This window comes from Petromyzon marinus, chromosome 40, assembly GCF_048934315.1.
Source record: "Petromyzon marinus isolate PM22_M1 ecotype Great Lakes invasive population chromosome 40, UKy_Petmar_22M1.pri1.0, whole genome shotgun sequence".
Taxonomy (NCBI): Eukaryota; Metazoa; Chordata; class Hyperoartia; order Petromyzontiformes; family Petromyzontidae; genus Petromyzon; species Petromyzon marinus.
The window spans coordinates 9,643,107-9,667,999 of record NC_133706.1 but is presented as its reverse complement, the minus strand read 5'-3'; the positions used below and the strand labels follow the sequence as shown (position 1 = coordinate 9,667,999).

At 46.6% G+C, this 24,893-nt stretch overlaps 2 protein-coding genes across 5 annotated transcripts in view; both read right to left on the bottom strand.

The window, feature by feature from the left end:
- The window catches only part of LOC116950604 (tropomodulin-1-like), a 29,949-nt gene extending 24,901 nt beyond the window's left edge, over positions 1 to 5,048 (bottom strand). The window contains exon 1 of the mRNA XM_032968509.2: positions 4,888 to 5,048. The gene's annotated coding sequence lies outside the window, so the exon portion shown is untranslated. The remainder of the gene's footprint in view (positions 1 to 4,887) is intronic.
- Positions 5,049 to 8,751: 3,703 nt separating this feature from the next.
- Positions 8,752 to 24,893, bottom strand: part of LOC116950736 (phosphatidylinositol 4-kinase beta-like) — a 55,160-nt gene continuing 39,018 nt past the window's right edge. For all 4 annotated transcript variants that reach the window (XM_032968751.2, XM_032968752.2, XM_032968753.2 and 1 more), the window contains 6 exons: positions 23,932 to 24,055; positions 22,517 to 22,630; positions 21,689 to 21,840; positions 18,404 to 18,536; positions 15,631 to 15,751; positions 8,752 to 14,851 (listed from right to left, as the gene is read on the bottom strand). In XM_032968751.2, coding sequence (XP_032824642.1) covers positions 14,670 to 14,851; positions 15,631 to 15,751; positions 18,404 to 18,536; positions 21,689 to 21,840; positions 22,517 to 22,630; positions 23,932 to 24,055 — 826 coding nt within the window. In that variant the 3' untranslated portion in view covers positions 8,752 to 14,669. The remainder of the gene's footprint in view (positions 14,852 to 15,630; positions 15,752 to 18,403; positions 18,537 to 21,688; positions 21,841 to 22,516; positions 22,631 to 23,931; positions 24,056 to 24,893) is intronic.

The following is a 24,893-nucleotide window of genomic DNA, read 5'->3' as shown; positions in this document are numbered from 1 at the left end:
TTAAGTAGAACGTGTTGTCTATATTTATTTAAAGTTGCGCATTTTGATGTGACGTCACATTTCTCAAACCCCCCCCCCCCCTCGTCACACATGTCTGACCCCCCCCCCCCCCAGGTGCGTGACGTCATTTATGGACGGACGGCCCCTATTATTCTTGTTGGAGATCTACCAAATTATCATTTTATCACAATTCAGAATTAGGTGCGGCTTGGATACATATTAACTAATGTGAAATATTCGATAGTCGACTATTATAACATTTCTAACACTTAGTTTAAGCTTCAGTTAAAATTACATTTGGATCATGCTAAAGGATACTAAATTACGTGGATGAGTGTTTCAAATGAATCATGCATTTGTTAATAATTGGCAAAGATAACTGATTTTTTTGTAGTAAATTGTAATGGTTAATATCTAGTTTAAATCTAATGAGTTGCTCCTGTAAGATCGTTACACCTATTTAAATAGCCGGGTCAGGTAACACGGTTATTCTGAATACCTAGATTGTATTCCCGAGTACTGTCCTGATGATGCTCGAGGCTGTTGCAAGTGAAAAGTTGTAGGCATTTGCTAAATTTGGTCGCGAGAATTCGTCTTCGGCTCGCCAGCGTGAACTGAAACAACAATAATTGGCGCCGTGAAACGCTTGTACACGTGTTGCATGATGGGGGGGGGGGGGGGGGTGTTAATGACGTCAATTTGGCCAGAGTCATTAGGTTGGGGAACGCAAAAATATTTTTTTAATTATTATTTACAACTTTTGGTATCCGTGCCATTCTTATAGCGCAAGGCTATTATTAATGCGCCTGTCCACATACTGATATAATCTACCAGTATACATTACGAATGTACAATTTCCTCGGCTCACGCTTAGTATTACGGTTTGTACACAGGTGCACGCACAGCCCTCTTGTCAACTCACTCCCCAACACCTACGGATCGCGGGGGTTATTTGACCATACTTCACCATGCTGGTCAGGGCAGGCTGATGGTGGGGTGCATTGACATGGGAGCATAGCACGGTAAAACAATGGCTTTTCCACATTGCCCTCTGCGAAATGAAATAAATCCCACTGTATGGAAATTATATTATGAATCGATCTTCTGGGGTTTGTGGTGCGAGTTAGCGTCCTCGTGCACTAGAGCAGCATAACCACTTTGAATAATAGCTACTTAGACGCCACAAGTGTCCGTGTCATCGATTGGCAAAGAACGTTACATCTGTTTTTTATCAACATAGCACCATACGGGACATAACTCTGCACTCTTCAAAGTAGGGCTGGGACCGTTCGACAATTAAGTCGATTGCTCTGGTCAATTAGTTTAAAATTGGTGGATTCCCTGACATTCTGCTACCAGGTGGGAAATCTCCAAGGCACGGCCAAGTTGGATGCGGCCGATGGCATCACGAGGCTCTGCCCATCACTTTCCGTACAGCGGCACACCACGAGTCAGAGGCGAGGCTTTTATTATTTTTGGACCCAAATATTTTCTTTTCACGTGATTCGTGAAATCAATTGTGCGGAGTAAGGGAATTAAATAATTCTCAGAGGGCCCTGCTCGACTTCAAAAGCTCGTGGCAAACGGATGAGCAACACGCCCTCCTGGAAGAAAAAAGTCAGCAAGCGCTTTTGCAGCAGCAGCATCATCATCAGCAGCACGTCTCGCGAGACGGACGTATATAGAGGGGGCGTTAAATATAGAACGAGTGCGAGGGCCGAGAAGGGTACACAGGCCTCGCATTCCTCGAGCAGGCACTTCACGAGCAAGCCCTATCTTCTCCTGGCCTGCAACCTCACGTGTCGATCACTCCGCCATCCAGCAACTGTTTGCGTTTTAGATAAAGACAGGTAGATACACGGCGCACGGTCACTGCATAGGGTGGTCCATATTGTCATGTGCCTTCAAATTAATTGGCCCCTAACGTTTTTTGTTCCCTTTGCACATTCATCTCTATATTAAGTAAACCCTACTTTTAAAATAAAGCTGTCGAGAAGTAAATGGGGGGGGGGGAGTCACAAGACATCTGGACCATCCTATCCACTAACAAGCCCCCCAACTCGCTTCTTGTAACTTCCACTGTGCCTGCAAGTAAATATTGAGCCCCATACACAATAACAAGGGCACGTGCGGGCATAATTTACAAAAGCAAGTCACGAGATGCAGCCGTGTTGAGTTCCTTCCATGTATATTTATTTCGTTGTGTGTGTGTTTTTTGCCACATTCTCGTCACTTGCAATGCACGCATGGAAAGTTTGGCTGTGTTTATGTGTGTGCTCGCTTTGCCGTGGTCGTGGCAGAAGCCAGCGAGGCTACAGTGCCCTTGGTTTTCCTTTTCTGTTTTTTGACATCGCTGTTAAAATTGCACCGTCGAGGGTCGGTCGTGTCAAAAGAAGTTGTCCACTTTGAACCTATTTCTGATATCCCTTAAAATATAATTTGTTTGATCCACACACTAGGGGGCGGAGGTTCTCACATGCTCAGCGACATGCCCAATGTTTGGCATTCAAACAGAACATGTTTAGTGTTTAAATCCCAAAGCTGGGATTTAGAAGATTAAATGAACACCCACATTTAATGTGATGGAGGGGTTTTTGTTGTTGTTTACAGTCATTGGTGCATGGGCTGAGACAACCAACTCGCAACGTTTGGAAACCTCGGTTTAACAATAACTTATTAAGAATAACTTATTAACCAGGGAAAAGCCACTACTCCTAGTCTGAAGACTGTTTCAGGATAATTCTACATAACCAGGGAAAGCCACTCCTAGTCTGAAGACTGTTTCAGGATAATTCTACATAACCAGGGAAAGCCACTCCTAGTCTGGAGACTGTTTCAGGATAATTCTACATAACCAGGGAAGGCCATTCCTAGTCTGGAGAATTTTTTCAGGATAATTCTACATAACCAGGGAAAGCCACTCCTAGTCTGAAGACTGTTTCAGAATAATTCTACATAACCAGGGAAAGCCACTCCTAGTCTGGAGACTGTTTCAGGATAATTCTACATAACCAGGGAAAGCCACTCCTAATCTGAAGACTGTTTCAGGATAATTCTACATAACCAGGGAAAGCCACTCCTAGTCTGGAGACTGTTTCAGGATAATTCTACATAACCAGGGAAGCCCACTCCTAGTTTGGAGACTTTTTCAGGATAATTCTACATAACCAGGGAACGCCACTCCTAGTCTGAGGACTGTTTCAGGATAATTCTACATAACCAGGGAAGGCCACTCCTAGTCTGGAGACTGTTTCAGGATAATTCTACCTAACCAGGGAAGGCCACTCCTAGTCTGGAGACTTTTTTCAGGATAATTCTACATAACCAGGGAAGGCCACTCCTAGTCTGGAGACTTTTTTCAGGATAATTCTGCATAACCAGGGAAGGCCACTCCTAGTCTGAAGACTTTTTCAGGATAATTCTGCATAACCTGGGAAGGCCACTCCTAGTCTGGAGACTTTTTCAGGATAATTCTACATAACCAGGGAAAGCCACTCCTAGTCTGAAGACTGTTTCAGGATAATTCTACATAACCAGGGAAAGCCACTCCTAGTCTGGAGACTTTTTTCAGGATAATTTTACATAACCAGGGAAAGCCACTCCTAGTCTGAAGACTGTTTCAGGATAATTCTACATAACCTGGGAAGGCCACTCCTAGTCTGAAGACTGTTTCAGGATAATTCTACATAACCAGGGAAAGCAACTCCTATTCTGAAGACTGTTTCACTATGATTCAACATTAGGATGTTTGGCCAACACCAAATCACATTCTATATCTTTAGCTGTGGGAGGAAACTGGAGAATCCGGAGGAAAACCATGCAGAACGAAACGTACAAACTCCACACAGCTGCCCCGAGGCAGGTATTGAACCCAGGTCGTTCTTGTTGCGAGGCACAAGTGTTACCACTGGGCCATCCTGTAACGACGCATCGATTGCTCAAAAATAAGTAAAAGTCACCCCTTGCCAACATTGCTCAGGACCGTATTATCCCCAGGCGCGCCACGTTGGGTCCCAGTACCTCTAAGCTCCAGATCCCCAGAGTCCCTGGCGTCCAATAAGTCTCAACTCGACATCTGCCCCCCGGCTTTACACAATCTCAGCTCGCTGGAGGCTGCTCCAGTGTTCGCTTGCGTAAAGCAATTGAAATCTGTGCGAATCATAGGAGAAAACTTCACGTAATAAATGTACGTTTCGCAACCGAATACGCCCCCCCTCGGTCCCCTAGAGAGGTCTGTTGCAAATAAACACCATAAGTGAAAGGAGACCGCTGCTGAGTTTTGCGCCTGAGTGCAAGTAAAGTTTTTTTTTTATCCGATGAAATCTCCCGACAATTCACAAACTCTGCTGTCCATCCACCTTCCTTTGGATTCAACTCTGAACTACCAGCTCTGGTGGCCTTAACTCACTTCTAATCCCAGATCCCTCCATCCCCTCAGCTCCCCTGATCCTCAGCTCCCCCAGATCCCTCAGATCCCCGTCCCTGAATCACCTCTTCCCAGCTCCTTTCAACTCCACAACCTTCCTCGGCCCAGCTCCTTTCGACGGCCACCCCACGTGGAACCTCCCTTCAAAGTCAACCTCTCTGCAAGGCCACCAGCGTGTACCATGCGCCCCTCCAACTCCACATCCCCCCTCCAAGTTTCCCTGCGGTAACGTCTCGCTTCGGTCTAAACTCAAATCGTAAGTTGCCAGCAACCCAGGTAAGACCACGCCCCCCTCCCCCACCACCAATGTCCCCTTCAACTCCATCGCCCCTAACCAAGCTCCCTTTAAACAAAACCCAAAACTCCACAGCTCCCCTCGATGGCTTTGCTCTGACGCCCATGCAACTCACGGCTTGGGAAGGAGAGAGAGAGAGACGGGGAGATTGATAGCCGGGACTCACTGCTGCTGATGGTGCTGTTACTCCTCCTGCTGCTGCCAAAGCTGTAGTCCCTCCTGTTGCTGTAGTTGCTGCTGCTGTTGCTGTTCCAGCCGCTGCTGTAGCCGTGACCTCGGCAAAGTCTCCCGCGGTCTCCCACTCCTCCTCCTCCTCGTCTCCCGCCTCACGTCACTCGGTTTGCCAGTCCCCGCCCCCGGCTTCCATAGCAGCCGCGACGAATAACAACCCACAGAGCCACCACCAGCTCGAGCTGGGGAGATGCGAGTGCGCCCCATGTCCACTGCGCTGCGATGTGGCACTAGAGACGTTATTGTTGATGTCCGTGACAAACGCCGGTCTCTCTCACCCCCTTCTCTCTCTCGCTCGCCCTCTGTCGGCTTGAGGTGTCCATGGCTGAGGCCCTCATGGCCACACAGTCACATTGAGCCCTGTAGAATCGATAATTCGCAGGTCGGCTCCACCCGTGGTGGCACAACTTCTTGCGAGTAGTTCCGATTTCTCGATGTGGCCAATGACAATTAATTACGTGGTGAAACATCGGAAACGAGCGGGATGTCAAATTGCTATTTTACAAATGGTTGGCACGTGACAATGAATTATGTGATAAACATTTTTTTTTACTCTCAGCCATAAAAATACATCGGTACTTCCAAAGTTGGTGTTTACCTTTAGGCGGTTACCAATTTCTAATATGGCCACTTGGACTATACATAACAACAATGACCATGAGCGTTGTTGTGGAGAAAGTAACACAATTTATCAACTAAACTATTTAAGCAATGTCTCCATCATATATTTGTCTCTCCATATAATAACGTACAAAAACCAGCGGCACCACGGTCTTGTGGGAGTACATGGAAAATAAAAAATGTACAACCAGACGGTCCTTTATAATACACTCCCGGAAGGCCGTGAGGCCGCTGGGTTGTGAAAAATTTGATATATTTTATATTGAAAGGCAAACATATTTCTAGATTATTTTGCGCCACGATTTTGGTCGTTGTCAAGCCACCATACAAAGACAAATATTCCCCCGTGTGGCCTTTAACAGATTGTAGTGGCAATTGCTGTGAGCATCTATCTCCCGTCGCATTCCAGCCCTCTCTACTGGCTGACTGCTGCGCGCATTGAATTCATGACCCCCACGCGCATCTGCAACCACCACCACCACCATTGTCCAACCCTGGAGGAAGGAGCGCTGCCGGTAGAAGATGCGGTGGGGCTTAAAAAGGAGAGGCGCAAAGCCAAAAGGAAGGAAGAGGCAATGGGTCCTCAATATGTGTGTCGTGCCTGAAGAGGAGGCCCAAATAAGACGTTACCACCAAGGCACGTGTTTACCATTGCGCATTTGTGTTTTTCGTCACTGCAACATTGACGCAAACGATCCCTGCGCAGGCAAAAAATTTTCCTCAATGCAAGGCCGTAGCCATGAAGTCAACATTGGGGGGGACCAAATCTTCCAAGAGGTGTGGGGGTCCCCCTCCAGAAAAAAATCTTAATTTGAAAACGAATTTCCTGCCTACAATATTTTAAAAAATTCACTAACACATAGGATGGACTTTTTATTATTTTTTTGCAATGGCTAATAGTGTATTGTATTACACTGCTCTGTTTTTACTTTTTTACCTTTTCTTGTTTCATTGTATGTAATGGCAGAGATTAGGGATTAATAAAGTACAATCATAACCACAATCATATAAGCAGAAATCTATTTGATAGCAATACATTGGGGGGGGACATTTTGAGCATAATTGAATATTGGGGGGGATGTGTCCCCCCCAATATTCAATTCTGCTAATTACGGCCTTGCCTCAACTGTATCCACTCCGCAGGCTGGATTGGAAGAGTGATATTCTACAACAAGTGGCGAACGTGCTACCGGCCGTGCGATGTGACCCCCGCTAATCCAGGGTGGAATGGCTATATGGTGACTGATATTGTGAGACTGGAATGAAATTAATTTCCACAAGGTTTTAAATCAGGCTTGGGGGAACCTACGGTCTGTGGCCACGGGGCCTACCGCACCGAAAAGGCCTGCAAGTAATGTCTGCCACTTGTATCTTAACCACACTAATCGGGTACTGGTGTGGAATATATTTGACCTGGCAACACTGTACTTCTAATTTTAACGTGCGCACGACACTTATTTTTATTGCAAGGGCCTTTTTTCAGTCACATAATTGGGGAGTGTGTGTGTGTGTTAATGCAGTTGCCTGCCAAAGGCATTTGAAAGTCCTATTCAGCCCTCAATAAGGAAAGGGTTCCTTACCCTTGGTTTAAAGTGACAACAGCTGATCACGCCACAACCGGCCCGCACTGCGCACGAACAAAAATAGAAACAGAATACGCACTCCGACCCCCCACGGGGCCACCGACTGCCAGCTAAAGCAAGAGCCAAGAGCTCCTCAAATAGCTTTTTTTTTAAAGCCCTTCCTATAGTTTTTCGATCAAATGCGCTTTGACTTTTTTTTCCTCGTCCAACAACTTTACGGAGGCCACTGGCTCCACAAACATCTGACAGCAGTCCTCCACTATTGGCGCTTACCATCACCACCATCATCATCATATACCGTCAGTTGCTGCAGTTCACATCTCAATCCTCGCCATTCTCGTGCCTCCTCCACTCCATGAACCCGTCTTTGTCTCGGTCGTCCTCTGCCTCTGGTGCCTTCCACGAGCGTGGGGGCACTGCGTTGGGCGATGTCCGCAAATTCTACCGACGGTACTTGAGTTTTAGCGTTGCGTTCGAATTGCGCAAACGTTGGTTTGCTGAACGTTGAACAATGCCAAATATTCCACGACTTAATACATTACCCACTGTATTAGGCTCAGCCTGTAATCACCGAGGGCTGCAGGCGTGATTGAGAGTGCCGTCTGGTGTTGCAGGCAAGAGCGCGTGCCTGTGGTGGGTATTCGTGCACCCCCCTCTCAGCATGGGTGACAACGCGTCAGAACGGCTCGGCCAAAACCAGGGGAAGCCCGCCAGCCATGAATATCCCTCACAAGCACGACCTGCGAATCATCCACGGGCATCGTCAACCATTAGCGCCACGCGCTGGCTCCAGGGCGAGCGGCCACTGAATCTGCCGTAACATCGCAGCCGTCCTTTTGAATTGTCTAAATCCTGGACAGCTTGGCTTACCGGGGGGGAAGGTGGACTTCAATTTGGATTAGGGATTATGTGACGCAATTATCAATAGGGGTGCACTCGAACACCAATCTGTTTGGTGTAGTTTCATACCCCCCCACCACCACATATATGATTTAAATAATGTGCTTTGCATTTTTAACGCATTCCAAGTATGTAAGCATTAATGCATTAGCTCTGTCCGTCTCCACGGATGTCTATCCGGTCTGTCTGTCGAGGGTGCACGATAAAGCTTGAATGGTTAATCCAATAGGACCAAAATGTCAGTGACAATGCGTCACTATTAGGTACTTTCCCAGGTGAAAACCAGCCAAATTGATCAAAGCGTTGCCCAACAGTGTTGCAACCAGTCTGGATTTGCTACCAGAGACTGGGAATTGGCTTGTTCAGGTGGCAGGATCTGATTTGCACCGAGATTTGGTGGTATTGTGTTGAACTGTGTGACAATATTCTGCAGTGTTTTGATAGACCTAAGGTCATTGAGAAAAAATTCTGAGTTTGGTCTGTGAAAAACGTGGCAACCCGTGTTGCCCAATATTAAATCATAAAAATCACTGAAAGGATTACCTTCTACATCACACATCATGCACACCTTCCGTTCCAATAATATATGATGGGACACGTTATACAGCTTTACAGGATCCATGGGTATGCTTGATTTTTCTTCCTTTTTTAATTTTGTGTACGATGTGTAACAATAGCGTGGCAAGAACATGTGCTTAAGAACAAGTACTTTATTGTATGCAACAAATGCAGAGATGGAAGAGCAGACATTCATATTTGTAGGCTTTTCCATGATGCCAAGGTCGGTAAGAGCATGTCAAGATTGGTTGAGTCAGTAAACCACACCGGAGTACGGAATTCCGTGCTGGTCACTTCACTCACTGCTGCAGTGTTTCAAGACAATGGGCAATGGCCAAACAAGGGTTTATACACCTTTAGTAACTTCATAATGTATGTATGTTGAACTCCTTTCACAGCGTACATAGCCAAACATGCTAATCGGAGGGATGAATGTATGAGGACCCCCAAACCTCTTGGCCAAAGTATATCCTTCCACATTAACCAACGCTGCCTTATTCGCCTCTGCCCAGGGCTAAGGCCTCTTGTTCAGAATCCACGATGTGAACCGTGCGCTTTCTTAAAGGGTGATTTTATGGCAATTGCTATCAATCGTCATCGGCAACACATTTACGAAACACGATTGGGGCAACTTCCAGTAGTAATGGCAACGAGTAATCGAGTTTTGTCTAGCCAATGAAAACATAGTTTGTTTAAAAGTGTGTTTGATCAAGTTTTTAGTCTACGGCACATCCAGTTGCTCACCGGGGGAAAGAGCGATCAGATTTCTCCAGATTGTGGCATTTCCTTTTTGTTGTTGTTTACAATAAAACAATAGAAAACGGTGCGGGCAACCATTGCCGGTGAGGATTGCTCGCAACGAATTTCCTAAAATTGCCCTGGCAGCTGACAGCGAGTGACCACGGCCGCCCATAGAGGGGTGTGAGTCCTGGGGTAAATCACATCGTGAGCCCCCTCCCCCCTCCAAACTAAACCGGAAGTATTACATCCGACACCGCGACGTCGAAGCGTGGGCCCCCCCCCCCCAAAGAGCGGGGCCTGGGGCGGTCACCTCGATTCACTGTCACCCTAGGGACGGCTATGCTGGTGACTTTCGCGCACCAGATTAAAGGTACGAAAGTCTCTAAGATTGTTAAAGCTGATGCTGAGCATGGCTCGAGTCAGTGTCTGCATGTTTGAACGTGTTGGAAATGGTTTAAAGATATAAGTGCAAATTTGAGCTTTTGCCAGCCTAAAGTGAGTCCTTTTAAAAATATCCAACGTTGATGACTTTTATGCGATAGCCCACTGCATGCCGACGATGCAACTTGTTTATTGCATCGGATTGAAACTAAATAATTGACATGTACCTTTTCTGACAGTCATCACGTAAAACGAGCTGCCTATGCTGCTATTAAAATAAAAACCAACAGATAAAACCCAACATTGCTTAAGCGGCCGTGTGTTTAATGCAAATAGGTAATTTCGTAGCCCAAAACGTGTCGAACAGATGTATTGATATCACATACATTCAAATGCAGCCGGGGTGAGCATAATTGTGTAACAAAACAAATATTTTTTTGTTCCTGGGTAGTGTTATTTTCTAATGGCTTATGCCTCAAAAGTACAGAAAATGGCTATTATTCACCACAAACTTTGCTTTTGTGACCAGGACAGTGATATTTTGAAATGTACATATTTTCAATGAGAAAAGGTGTGCATTTGTGTCATTCTTTCACGTAAAGTCCTGGTCACAAAGGCAACATTTGTGGGGAATAAAAGCCATTTTCTATACTTTTGAGGCATAAGCAATTAGAAAATAACTCTTACTACCCATGAACAAAAATCGTGTTACAATGTGAATTTATAATGAATGGCAATGCCTCTCAGTCCAGCTGTTGCCGATGCCACGAGGCTACCCATTCCTGCCAAGGCATCACATTCCACCCCCAAAGCTAGGCTTCTTCGACAGAGGCTCTTATACCTCTTTTCCACTGTACAACCGAGCCGCACTGGGGCCATGCCAAGCCAGCCCCGCAACGACTCAAGAGGAGGGCGCCAGGTTCTTTTTTCCACAGCAGAAGAGCCGTGTCGCTGATACGTATTGATGACATGGTGATGCTGTCCTCAGTGTTAATGGACTGATGGAACTAGAATTAATGCCATTAGCCTGACTCCTGGCCCTGCTTGGCACCGAGTCCAATTCAGATGTATTATGAGGCCAGTGAATCATGGTTTCGTTCCAGAATGGCACAGACATTAGCCAGTGGAAAACCACCCATATACCCATTGGGGGACCTGCTCAAGCTTGGCTAGGATGTGATAGTGTAAAAATGGATATTAGGGAGCCTGCGTCCAATATGGGGGAAGCATTTTTATTTGATCCATTGTTGGGTGTGGCTGATTAACCTCTGCCTGCTACTGGAGGGGTTCTCGCTGTTCTTAGAATACAGCAGCAGAAAACTGGAATGACTTCACATCGACTGGACCATTCTGGGCTACATTAGGCTCATTTTTACTTGAATGCCCCTTGTACAAAACTGAAAATTAAAATAAGTTATTAAACATAAAAAAAGCAAAGGCTGCTCATTTAAAAATCAAACCGATGGAAAAATAGTATTTAGTGTACTCAAAGGCAGCTTTAGAACTAAACACAAACAACAATTAATTTGCAGAATACACATTTCCCAGTCATACACATCATCGGTAAAAAAAACAAATGCGTAGTGGTCAGACCTATTAAAACAAAGATTCGCAAAGAAGAATGTAAAAATGCATCGTACAGAAATTTAGGGAGCTTATTACTGTACAGGTAACACCATGCAACGCTCGGGCAAGCAGGCTTCCACGACCCGACCGTTAGCTTCACTGCGGAGAACGCAAGTCTTCCCCCTCGTGGATATGTACAAACAGCACGCAGGTGTGTCGAAACATATGGTAAATTAATTAACACTATACATTAATAACAGCAACGTCCTCGCGCTAAAATACAATTGCATTGATGAACACACAAAAAAAAACCTAAGATAAATAAATCCCCCACTTCAAGCCTCTCACAGCGGCGGCGTTGTACCAAACGCGTTCCTGCTGCACCCAAGTCGTCGCAACGTGTCGGACGGAGGCGGCAACGCGAGTTGTGTCACAATTACAAAAACACACAAAACCCAAACTTTAAAAAAAAAACCACGCCTACTACGGCGCACACAGCTCTGCCATTTACAGCATCTCGCTTGTTAACAAGTCACCAAGTGTGCGGTCGATGCGTTACGCGTGGCTTTGTTCAGTGGCAGGGACTGGGATTAAGAACTTGAATCGTGCGTTCATGTTACGGCCAACGATATAGCGGCCTACATTCACAACATTTGATGCTGCAGTCGACGCGATGGTGGGCAAGTTTCTCAAATCTCTCCCGCTGCTTCTTTGCCCACCCACCAGCATACGTTGGTTACACCACAGTTAGGCGATCGGCTGGCTGGTCGTGGTAAAGTGTAGGTAAAACCCACCTCTTGCAAGGCATAGGGCCTGTGTGGAAGAGTCGGCCAATATACCCTCTAGATGGGCCCTTTCGCCAGCACTGGCAAGAGCAAATGATTGCAGGGCTGCACCTTTGACTTGCTGGCTAACACAGTAAGTCTGAAAAAAATAGCATTTAGAGGGCAATGGTGTGCCTGTGAACCTTCGTTTGACTCGGCCATTGCAGCAAGTGGTATGCTGCAAATAAATACTCAGCAAAACAACAACTTGGTAACAAATCCCTCGGTGAAACGTCTTGCATCATGCTCATTAATTGCATTGGCATTGTGTTACAGACGCGGCATAGAGGATGATTAACGTTCTGCTGCTTGACAATTGTGCAGATGCTCCGAGCGACTGTTTTGACAACTCCCAGTTCACGAGCGGTGCGGGCTGCATAAACACAACTTCCATTGACGATGAAAATTTAATCAACCTTTGCAGGAACTGCTCTCTGCCCTTGCGTGCCTACAGATGTACCGACGCCACCTGTGTGTGTGTGTGCGCGCGTGCGTGCTTACAGCCAAACAGGCAGAAGGTGTGAACCAGCACAGGAGTAAGCAAGGCGCTGAGAAAGGCTCCATTCGTGTTCAGGGAGGGGGACGGTGGGGTTAGGGGGTGTTCTAAGCCCTAGCCAGCCCATGCGGCAATCGGCGTCAATCATGCAAGCAGGATGCACAAACGAGCAACTTTGTCTGAGAAGCTAACCATCGACATGAAACACCCAACCGACACGTTAAGACGAGCATCTGATCTGCCAGATGCCGTTTGCTGATCAAAACGTGGCCACGACTGATTGGGAATCGTCTTCTGTAGATCACACAGCTTCGCCACGAAACGGAAAAATAGTACGTCAACAATCGGCGCGCGCATCGCATTAAAGGCAGCCTCCGTCACCTGCCGCATTGACTGTCATGCGGTTAAAATTCATGCTGGCATCACGGGCGGGCTTGCCTAGGAATATATTAGCATGTAAGGCAACAAGATGAGAAAGCACGCAGACCCCCCCGTGCAAGACAACTCCACACATTTTCAGGGCGTGTCGGTATCTTGCAAAATGTTTTCTGCTCGGAATTGTACACGCAAAAAATGAACAAAAAAACCACGTAATTTACATGAACATTTTTTTACACAAATATCCTCTCCCTATCCACGTTACCTCACAGGCCTACCCCCCCCCTCCCCCCCAGACTAAAAATACAAGTTGATAAGTTAAATATCTTCGCTTTTAAAAACAATATTTACTTGGTCACCATCTCCATTTGAATCTGTCACAGCAAAACTTTGTTTAAACATTTCCACAAATAAGACGGGGTAATCTCTTGTGATGCAAACCCAGAGTGCCAACCGCCAATCGCTCACCAACATTTGTTTGTGTAACCGTACATTCACTCAACGTTTTCGTTCCCTTAAAAAACATTGTGCCATTTTAACAAGCAAACGGTTACACCTTTTTTTTAAGCTTTTTTTTTTGGGGGGGGGGGGGGAGTTAATCGTGTAGAAAAAGCGAAGTTTATATAAAGGCAATCTGTGGCCCAAAACGGGAGTAGCGCCCTACCCCCCCCAACCCCCTCCATCCCCTCCGGCTACAGAAAAGTGATGGTTCTCCTCAACGTTGCACGATTGTTTTTTTTTTCACCGAAAAGCAGGCAGAAAATGTTATTGCATGGTCCAAGAAATCGTATAAAAAGGCTCGTTAACGCGGTGGGGGGAGCATTAAGACGTCATTATAAACACTCAAACCACTAAATGATCACACTCCGCCACGCTGGTCGGTGCGGGCTGGCGAAGGTGCGATCGACTTGACGCCGCACAAGGAACGCAAAGCGGTTCTGGGCCCGAATCACAACTTGGTCACACACCCTCGTTTCGTCCCGCGAGGTCTCTCCGTGGATGCTGCGTGCGTAAAAAAAGGGGAGCCGCAATCGCCTTGCGCTTCATCAGCCAAGCGTTTTGCCGAGTTTGGTCTTCGGATACGAACGAGAAAAATGAATTTTTTTTTTTACCGGGCCCGAAGAGATCGGAGTTGTGGCCCTGAGGCGTGAACTGCTAAAACGAGATGGGTTAGACGGTCCCCCCCATCTTTGCTCTGGACCGGAATAACTGTGGTTATTTTTGTGAGGAAAGCACTACAGCCAAAACTGATCCAAGTTAACAAAAGGTAGCTAGTTCAACGCAGCCCTTACCGTCTGGGCCACGGGGCCTCACACCATTTCAGAATAGAGTCAGTTCATTTACATGAATGGAAAGTTCGATCTCTTCTTGAAACCATTGGTGGAGCGCGGTGCTTGAGTGTTTACATGTCCCCCCCCCCCTCCATCCCACCGCATGCCATAGACCCCCCCCACCCCTCCACAAGTCTCGCTTCCCCGAGCCTCTGGAATTTCCAACAATGGCGCGATGGTCGGGGGGGGGGGGGTACACCGATGCTCCTCCGGCAGGCGGTGTGCACGCTCGAACCCGAGCAGTAGTGGCAAGAGTGGCGGTAGCGACGGCGTTGCCGCTGTCGTTGACGACGTCGCGGCAGGGATGGCAGGAGCACGGCCCTTCCGGAGCACAGGCTTCACATGATACCGTTGGTGAAGTACTGGAAGCCATCATAGAGGCGTGTGGTGAGCGAGCGCATGCTGCCCTCCACCATCTGGTCGATGGTCGCCTGCAGCTGCTCCTCCGTGAGGCTCATGTGGAAGCGCTCCTTGAGCTGCCGGATGGTGCTGGCGCCGTGGAAGCACGGCAGCTGGGAGCCTGCAGGGGGGAAACGGCGGAGCGGTTTCTGTTGTTGTCCTGTTGTCCATGTCATGGGAAGCGTAGACACGAGCGCCGTTAACGTTCAGAAGCAATTCACCGCTTTTAATGCGGGAACCTACGCGGTCGGACTGTTATCAAATCGCCAGGAATGTGCCTGCTCTTCTCGTTAGAGCTTGAAAAATAAGCAGGGGTGAGCCGGGATAGCGCTTGGATGAGTGACTGCGCCGCGTAAAACAGCTGGGCAAACTGCAACGCCGCAGAATGCCGCCTTGCTCTGTACCATATGCTCCGACGTCTACACAACGCACCTTCACCAACCTGCACTGCCCAACACGGTGAAGTATGAGTCACGGTGGCGAGATGTCGGCTACCTCGCCCGGTATGCAGGAGGTCGTGGGTTCGATCCCAACATGCATTTTGAGTGCTTAGCTGCTATACATTTCCACATGGCGAGCCACTTCACTGAGCTATCATTTGCGGCCAGGTCGCTTCTGAAAAAGAGCTAACTAGCTCAGTGGGCCTTACCTGGTAAAATGAAAAATAATGTCAAAGCAAAGTGCCACAGCGTCCCGCACAGGTCCCTTATCGAGCGGCGGATTGACAAAAGGATTGCACACGTACACATGCGCCCGCGGCTGTATAAAACAATTGTAGGCACTCCACACCACGACAGGTGAACTGAGAGGTCGATATGAAACAAAAATTGATGCACAAAGGTGTCACCCAAAACACATGGCAGACTGTGGTGCAATGCCTCCAGAGGGTGCCAATCTCACCTTGCTGCATGATCTCCACAATCTGAACCACCCTCTCCATGTGCTTGCGGGCCCCTATCAGCCCTTGCAGCATCAGCAGCTTGAAGTAGATGAACATGTCGCTGTCCTGCCCCCCCATCACCTGCAAGGCACATGGAGCGAAGGTGTGGGGTGGCAATGGGTGGGGTAGGAGACAACCGACGTCATCACCGGGATTCCCGTGCAAAAGAGACTTGTGGCCTCTACAATTACTATATCTATGGGACCTTTTGGCCAGTATCAAAAATGACGAAGAATAGGAATACGTTTTACCATTTCTGGGAATAAAACAGGTGTTAAGATGTTCAAACACCAAATGGCTACCTTTTGCAAGGCATCAAGTCTGAATTAACGACTCATGCTTGTGGCAAAACATGCAAACAAACATGCTCTGATAATATATGCAGTCTTTGAAACTGATTAGCCTACACCAGAGACAGCCCTCTTTATTTTCTTGTCTCACCAGTGTCAGACCAGAGAACAACGCCAAAAAGGCAAACAGTTACTCTCGTGGGGAAGCACACAGTAATTGTCACCCACTACTGAACAGGACCCTCCTGGAAAGGTCTTGAATTTCAGCGAGGCTTTCCTGGGTAAAAAAAAGCGTTGCAATAGTAATCCAAGATAAATAGACACACGGTTTCTGTACAGCGTCTTGATATGCGGTCCCATTTAGTCCCCACTATGTGAAGCCAACTTGTGATCGTATTTGTAGAGCTCTCGCCTGGGTGAAATAAAATCATGTATGTTGAAATTATTTGCGCACCATATGTAGCCCACTGCACTCATCGGAGGTGCAGGGGGAAGGACAACAAAATCAACACAAAAAGGAGTTCTGAAGAAATTAGTTTTCAATCTATATTTAAAAGTGCATAGCTTCAGTGGCTTCCTACGATATCGGTAGGAAGAACGTTCCAGAAGCACATCTAAAAATTGAGCGATGACTGAATGATTGGGTTGGCTGGCTGGCATGAACGCACCCAATTTTTTTGTACCGCCTCCACCCGAGTGATATGTGATCCCCATTATACAGCAATGACAATGCATATTAGTAAATTCATACAATAACAACCCTGGAATGGCACCTTCTGTGAACTCATTGTGTACCTGTCAAGGATACGACCAAGAAACATTACTCATAGAGCAGAAAACCCACTGCAAAAAAAAACGTGAACTTTGCTATTTTTTTATTTAAAGCTTTTGTGACTGCAGGGATTCATATTCTTGGTTCTTTCGGTAAAGTCACGTAGAAGGGAAACAATAAAATAATAAAAATATAAAACGATAAAATTCTCACGACGTTTCGACTGCAACACGAGCAATCATCATCAGGTGAACTTTGTTATTTCGTTCTGAAATTGGCAATGGCTCGGCCGGTTAAATGATTACACGCCCGGTATATTGTCGCTATATAACAACCATATGGAAGCACACCGAGACCAGATGTTTCTCGTTTAAGGGAGACCTGAGTCAACATAAATACATTATTAACAGAGCAAACTATCTCTAGAGTACAAACAAGGCAAAAGGCAGGAATAAAAAATGATACAAGACGAATAAAAAGGCAAACATAGGGCCAATAACAGCATGCAAGTGTGAACAATGCAATGCAAAGCAAAGTTAAGGCAGAAAAGATAGGTTTCAGTGATGCCGCGGGCTGGATTAAAGGAGTCTGTGAGCTGCATTTGGCCCAAGGGCTGTAGCTTATACAGCCTCCGCGGAATAATGAAATCCGATAGCGCGCGAGGAAATGTGATGCCGAGGCGGCTGGCTGGCTCAGAGATCAGAGCGCTGAGCTGGTGCAGCCATGACTACACAAAACAAGCATCACATTTAATTTGGTTCTGCACTTAATTTGCCCAAATCCCATCTCTGAGAATTAAAAAAAGCGGTTCGACTGTCACGCATTGCTCATTACTGTCATATGCAGAGTGAGTGGGAGAGTGCCGCCCCCTGCCGTGTAAAATTTAAATGTCTCTTGAAGGGATCTCAGAGGTGGCTCTGTGATGATCCGTTTCCGTGGGCAGTTCTGTTACGTTACAGCTGCCTGTGTACGCGCAAGCGAGCTCTATGAGCTCCCTCGGTTCGGTCTAAACACGTAAGGCCATGTGCACACGACACCGCTGCAGCCACTCCGCCTGCTGGCTTCTGCCTTTGGCAAGCAGGAATTGGCATGGATCAGCTATGCCTCCTTTTCAAAAGTAATGCAAACAAACACAACAGCAAAATTGCTTTAAGCAAAAGCAAACATTTCATAGCATAACCACCTTAAGTAATGATAACACTTGGAACTCGGCAAAGCAGTGCACTGAGGAATGCCTAATCCCAGGGCTAAACACACATCCGTGTGGCTGGACGTGTATGCGGGTGTGTGTCCGTGTGCGTGCATGTGCGCCTGTTTGTGTGTTTGTCTTTGTGAATGTCCGTATCTGTGTGTGGTGGGAGTGGTGGCACAGTGGTTCGCGCACTGCGCTTCAAACCCCTGCAGCCTGGATTATTCTGGGTCACAGCTTGCATTAGTAATGAGTGAAATCTGAAACCGATCCTGGTCCTCACATAGGACGACTCTGCCTTAAACATCGGCACTGGAAGGAAAAAAAAAAGAGGGCGGGCATGGTACCGGCCAGAAACCACCCGCTCGTGCGTCATTGCAGGCTTTAATAGGTGCTCGCTAACAACAATTTTCCCCGACGAGTGTCGACAATGACGACGCAAGGAATCTTCCGTTCCTTGCGTTTGCGCTTAGCGTCCTTACGTCAACAAACTCCTGCGTGAGCTTAAACGCCGACACCTCAAAGCCCAGGTTGCGCGGCGAGTTGGACAGGATGAAGCCGAAGTCGATGTGGATGATGTGACCTTCCAGGTCCAACAGGATGTTGCCGTTGTGTCTGAGGAGGAGGAGGAGGTGAACACCGTTTGATAAAAAAAAAAACCCGACAACATGGGTACGAGGGGGAGGGCACAAGATGTGTGTAAATCAGTGTTCGTCACTAATTTTTCAAAGGCATCAGTGTGAGGTCCGCCACAGCGCCTGCGAGGGGTGTTTTCACATTTGAATGTATTGGCGGTACACCGGTGCGCGGTGTATAAAGTAAAAAAAAAAAGGGAGCATTTTTCGCAATTATTTATTTTACCACAATTTGCAACCCCGGTCAGATAAAACTAGTGGGGTGCGTCAACATCAGTTCTCGTGATGTCGAAGTGGTTGGAAAACGAATGTCAGTTAAAATTGTGATTTTTTTTTTTTACTATTTTATGAGGACTGATGTGTTACGTTGCAAAGGTGTACCGCCAATACGGCCATTTGTGTATTGTTGGGGGCCGTACGTTAGGGGCCGCACTCAAGGCCACTAGGGGCCGCCAATGGCCCCGTGGCCCTTGTAATGAAGAACAATGGTTTGAACGTTGGCATGAATGCGCACGATATTTAAAATGAGAACACAAGCTTCTGGAAAGCACATTCTGAGAGAATACATTTTACACTCGGCCTGCTTATACGAGCGCTAGGTGCTGTGGTCTAAGAAGCCGTATACACATTAAGTAACATATACATACAATACTTACCGATTCATGTTAATGTATATATAGATAATTGTTGAAAGTACTTTCCTGCTCAAGTGAGCATTGAGGCAGTGCTTATATCCTGGTTACAGCCCTGAACCAGTGATGGAGATTCCATGTTCCTATGGCTGGGGGCAGGTCTATCAATAAGACAACTGCGGTTGACTGAACCACAAAGGTACTAATTTTATTGACCCTCAAGGGATGATGGGTTGAGCCAACCCGCAACCAGGAGTTTATTCATAATAAAGGTTTTTGGGTTAGATCGCGTTTATTTATAAATGTGTCGTAACCCTCCACCACCCAACACGGCCAATCAGCAAAAAAAGTGTCACGTTGACAAAAGACAAATAATTCACTACTTCAGCCCACCGGTGTGTTGAAGAGTTAATCCACATTTACAGTTTGAGTACGACGTTTCGCTGGTAAATACTTCCAGCATCATCGGGCAATTCGCCAGAATGGTAAAGCCCTCGCTTGCTCCCGGTTTTATATAGAGCAGCAGGGTGACGTCATCACTTAACTCATCAGGTGCAGTGATTAGAGGCGGAGGGGGGGGTAATGTAATTATATAATCGAGGAGTTTAACTCACGGACTTGCGATTGCGAGCCGCTCACTCTACCACCGGGCCCACCAGGCCGTGCATGATATTTATTATTTATATAAACCACTCCCCATTGTCTACTGACCCACATGGTGAAGTATGGCCAAACAACTCACAACGGCCAACAGTGCAAAGAGGCCTTCATCCAGTGATGAAGTGACCAAGACATGTCAATTTGAGAATAAAATTTAACATTATAAACTCATCGTGAATATTACTCACCACCTTTGGCACGGGAAATGTTGTAACCCTGGGCATTAACACTTTGAAAGATGATGCTAAGTTTGTTTCTCATTTGTGTTTGTTGGCCACCAAAAACACCAATACCTTCGTTATTCGGCCTTTTGTTTATGACATCACGAAACATTTATATAAGACATCTGCGACAAGATAGAGCCTGGTAGATACATAGTTCATGCACCCAGAGCAGGTACGTCACTTGTCTGTTACCACCTTCGGCGGTAAAACTTTAGTGCTACCGGTTACTTTAAATGGCCAATAAAAGTGAACTGCCAGAACTTGTTCATGCGAGTGAATGACTTGGCACAAGAATATTTTTTTACTGGCCACTGACAAATTGGTTCAACTAATGTTTTGCCAACATACCTAACTGCTGTAATTCAGCTTTTGGTTAACCATCGAACAAAGACGGTCACTGCATCGCGCGCTTTCAGATGCGCTTCTGCGGCCGTCTGGAACGCTCTTCCTTCCGATATTAGGAAGCCACTGGAGCTGTGCACTTTTAAATAATCTAGATTGAAAACTAATTTCTCTAGAACTGCTTTTTGTGTTTAGTTTGTTGTCCTTCCCCCGCACCTCCGATTAGCATAGATGGCTACAAACGGTGCGAAAAAAAGTTCAGCATACGTGGTGAATTCTGCCCTGGCCAGTGGTTTAGCAAATAATTATATGCTGCTGCTGCGTTGGCAGTGGTGCACACCCACAACACTGTGTCACTAACACTGTGTAGCCTTGAAAATTAATTTTAAAAAGATGTCAGAGGCAACTTTTCATGCAATGGCCATTCTTTAAAGCACGTAAATCGTGTGCTGTGACGAATGTGTTTAATATTTCTTGGATTAGCAAGGTCAAATGGATTGAGACAGGAAATTGTGCCCCCTTGTGGTTGGGATGTTTAGGCAGGGAAGCTGCGCATAGCCTGAAGTGTTTAGAAAGGTATCCTTGTACCATTTCACTTATTTCCCCACTGAGCTTCGCTGAGTCTAAAGACTTTTTTTTCAGGTGGGTCCTGATAAGTTTTCACAGTAGGGGGGCAATGTTGCTATGTGTAATCCCAATTGAGTAATTTGCAAGTATTTTTTCAGCATTGGGTTGTCTGACCAATACCAAATACAGTTTTTTTATGTTATGGGAGGAAACCGGAGAACCCGGGAGGAAACCCATGCAGAACCACAGGAGAACATTCAAACTCCACACTGAAAGGCACCCAATTCGGTAATCAAACCCAGGCGCTTTTTGCTATGCCTCATCAGTGTTACCACTGCACCACGACCCTGCAACGTGTTGATTCATCGATTGTAATCGATTCTCGACTCGGCGAATAACACGAAAATTGTTGCAAAAATCTCTTGCGTCTGCTCCCACGTGTGCCGCTGGGCGGAAACTGATGGGCAGGACTTGGAGACGTCATGGACATCGCCAAGCTGTGCCACGCTGGGCGTGGCTTATAGAGGGATTTACACCATTGAGAGACAGGATGTGGTGCCGGCCGCAATTGTTAAAGGCGACTAAATAATCGACCACAAAAAGTAGTCGGTTATAATTTTTTATCGATCGACTTGATCAAACTTTGGATTTTTCAGCTCTAGGATGAACGAGGAGGGCTCCGGGTGGGAGACGCTGCAGCTGCTGACCTGTCCTTGACCTGCAGGAGGTAGCACACGAGGCAGTAGGCGGCGCAGCTCTGCACGAAGTTGCGCTGCGCAGTCAGGAATCCCTCCGTGGTGCGGCTGCCATGCTCTTGCAGGAAGTACTCCAGCAGCGACAGCTGAGACTGTTTCTTCACCTGGGCACACACGACGCTCGAACTCAAGTTTTACACGTTCACGCTTGGGGTCGTTGGGCGATAAGGATGAAATGATCATGGTTTTCGGAAATTGAATGTCGAATCCAAAAGTCATGGAATTGATAGTCGAACGCAGAGCGCTTTTATAGCAACGACCAGACCGACTGGCATAAAGGGAACGTTCGAACTGCACACGGCGGGTTTGAACGCGATTGGTCAGCGGCAGCTATCGCAAGGCACTAGCGGCAGGGCCCGTCATCGGTCACCACGTGGTACGTTGAACAACAGACACACGCGCTCGTACGGGATAGGATTTAGATTTTTTACTTAAAAGTTTCTATCATCATCAGCCATGATCAATCCATTACTGGATGAAGGCCTCCCCAAATGCTAAACATATTCCACATACATACTGCAGGAGCAAAATAATGTTTTTTATGACAATAACATTAAGAATAATTGTGCCATTTAATTACCCAGGTAAGCCTCACTGAGTCTCAAAACTATTTTTCAGGAGTATCTTGCATTGGGATGCTTGGTTAATTCTACACATGGGAATATGGCTTGAAGTGGGATGAAATTGAAAGACCGAGAGGGTCAATAACACTTTCCGAAGTAAACAAGCATGATAAAAAAAACAACTATATTTTCTGTGCAAGTGGCCTGGCCTGGGTACCTGGTGGATGGAGACCGCGTTCACGATGGGCTCTATCATCCCACTGTCTGCCGAGGTCACCAGGATCTTGTAGGGCTTGAGCCAGAGAGGTACGCGCTCCTGCTCCCAAATCATCTGAGTAAAAACACATCGACGGGTGAGAAGATTCTACTCCTCCAGCGACACTAAACAAATCTCGCAGAACCTACATCGTCTGCTCAGGGATCGGGTGGGCAATGATGCAACGACGTGGCCCAGGGGAAGGTAGAGCATTCGCCACTTGTTGCAGATGTTCACAGGTCGAATCTGGCAGACCGTCCCAGTTTATATTGCGAGATGGTAACTGCCTTGCCTGATATACAGGAGGTCGTGGGTTCGATACCAACCTGGATACCCTTGTATATATGGAGTTTGTGTGTTTTTCTCCCCATGGTCGTGCGGATTTTTATCCGGGTACTCCGGTTTTTCCCTCCACATTTGGAATCAACAAGCGTTTAGAGTATTTGGCTGCTATAAATTCCACGTGATAAGCCACTTTGTTGAGCTATCATTTGTGGCTTGGTCACTTCTCAAAAAGAGCTGTATAGCTCAGTGAGCCTTGCCTGGTAAAATAAAAAAATAGTTTAGTTTAAGTCATGCATTTTTTATATTTTAATATTTTCAACTGTTAATAATTTAGCATTGACAAAACAGTGCGTTTTTTTACATTGTACGTGTCCATTTAGAGCCATTTGTCACCAAGTCACTGCCATCTGTCAAGATCCTCATGAGGGCAGTTTGACCATACTTCACCAAGCTGGCCATTATCCATCCAGAGTCATGGAATGGAGTCAACTCCCAGCCAAGATGTGTACTCACATAATTCCAATTGCGAACCGCTCACTGTAGCGCTGTGGCACCTGACCAGTAATGAATCCGTAATTAATTAAATATCTAAAACTATTAAGACTATAAAAAACATTTATTTTACCAGGTAAGGCCCACAGAGCTATATAAACTCTTTTTCAGAAGCGACCTGGCCGCAAATGATAGCTCAACGAGGTGGCTTATCACGTGCACATTTATAGCAGCCAAAAACCCTAAATGGATGTTTCAAAATGTGGAGGGAGAAACCAGAGGACCCTGACAAAATCGCAGCGACTACGGGGAGAGAGACAAGCAAACTCCAAATATACGGGCGTCAGGAGACGTGCTCAAACCCAAAAACTCCTGCACACCTGGCGAGGTAGTTAACATCCCGCCACCAGGGTGCCCAAATAGCAATAACAAATTGGTTGATTTTGTACAATGAACCTGACTATGTAAAATAAATCCCAAAGGATAGGGTGGGGGACCTCATTACATTGCCATTTGCAGAGGCATGACAACCACACCGCAGTTGACAGTCGCGAGAGGCTCGCTAAGAGGCCCTCTCTAAGAGGCCCTCTCGCACTGACCTGCAGCTGCTTGAGGACCTGGTAGGCCAGCAGCTCCTGCCTCAGGTCGTCGCCACACTTCACGATCACCGAGAGGAGGCGCCAGTTCGGGAAGTGGCCGTAAGGGGACACCTCCCGGATGCGGCTGCACGCGACAAAGAACGATCGATGAAGCGGTCTCATGGCGGAGCAGGATCCAGCGGGCCCCCTACTCTCGCCAAGCACCCACTTATGGGCTCACCCCCCAGTGCTCGTGGAGATAACAAACTAAAAAAACCACTTCACTCCCGAACTCAAAATATAAAAGAATCCCCCCCCCCCCCCAACAAATACGTGATTATCAATGAGGCGAATAAACACAAAGACGAGATTCAGAGGAGGCAGGCTTAATTAAGATGTCGGGTGGCTTAGGGATTACTGTGGCGTCAGGCAGGGCACTGAGCCGGCACATAGCTGAGATCTCAGGATGGGATCTGGGTGGCCATCCTGTGATTAAACCGAGATCTCTAGAGAACAGAGTTGATGGTCTCAGTACGGCCACCATCGGCCGACATGGAGAACCACACTCGCATAGAGACCGAGGTGCGTATCATGGGACCTTTTTGCCAGTATCAAAGTATGAAAAATAAGAAGACGTTTTACCATTTGTGGCAATACAACCCTTTCTGGTGTTAAGATGTTCAAACACCGAATAGATACCATTTACAAGGTATCAAGTCTGCATTAACCACACATATTCTTGGTTCTTTCGGTAAAGTCACGCAGAAGGGAAATAATAAAATAATACATAAAGAAGAGAATGCATGTATTATCAGAGCATGTTTGTTTGCATATTCACCACAAGTATGTGTGGTTAAATTTCGATTTAAAGCTTTCGTGACTGCAGGGATTCATATTCTTGGTTCTTTTCTTAAAGTCACGTGGTTTTCACACCTGATGATGAATGCAATCGAAACGTCGTGATAATTTTGTTTCATTTGTAT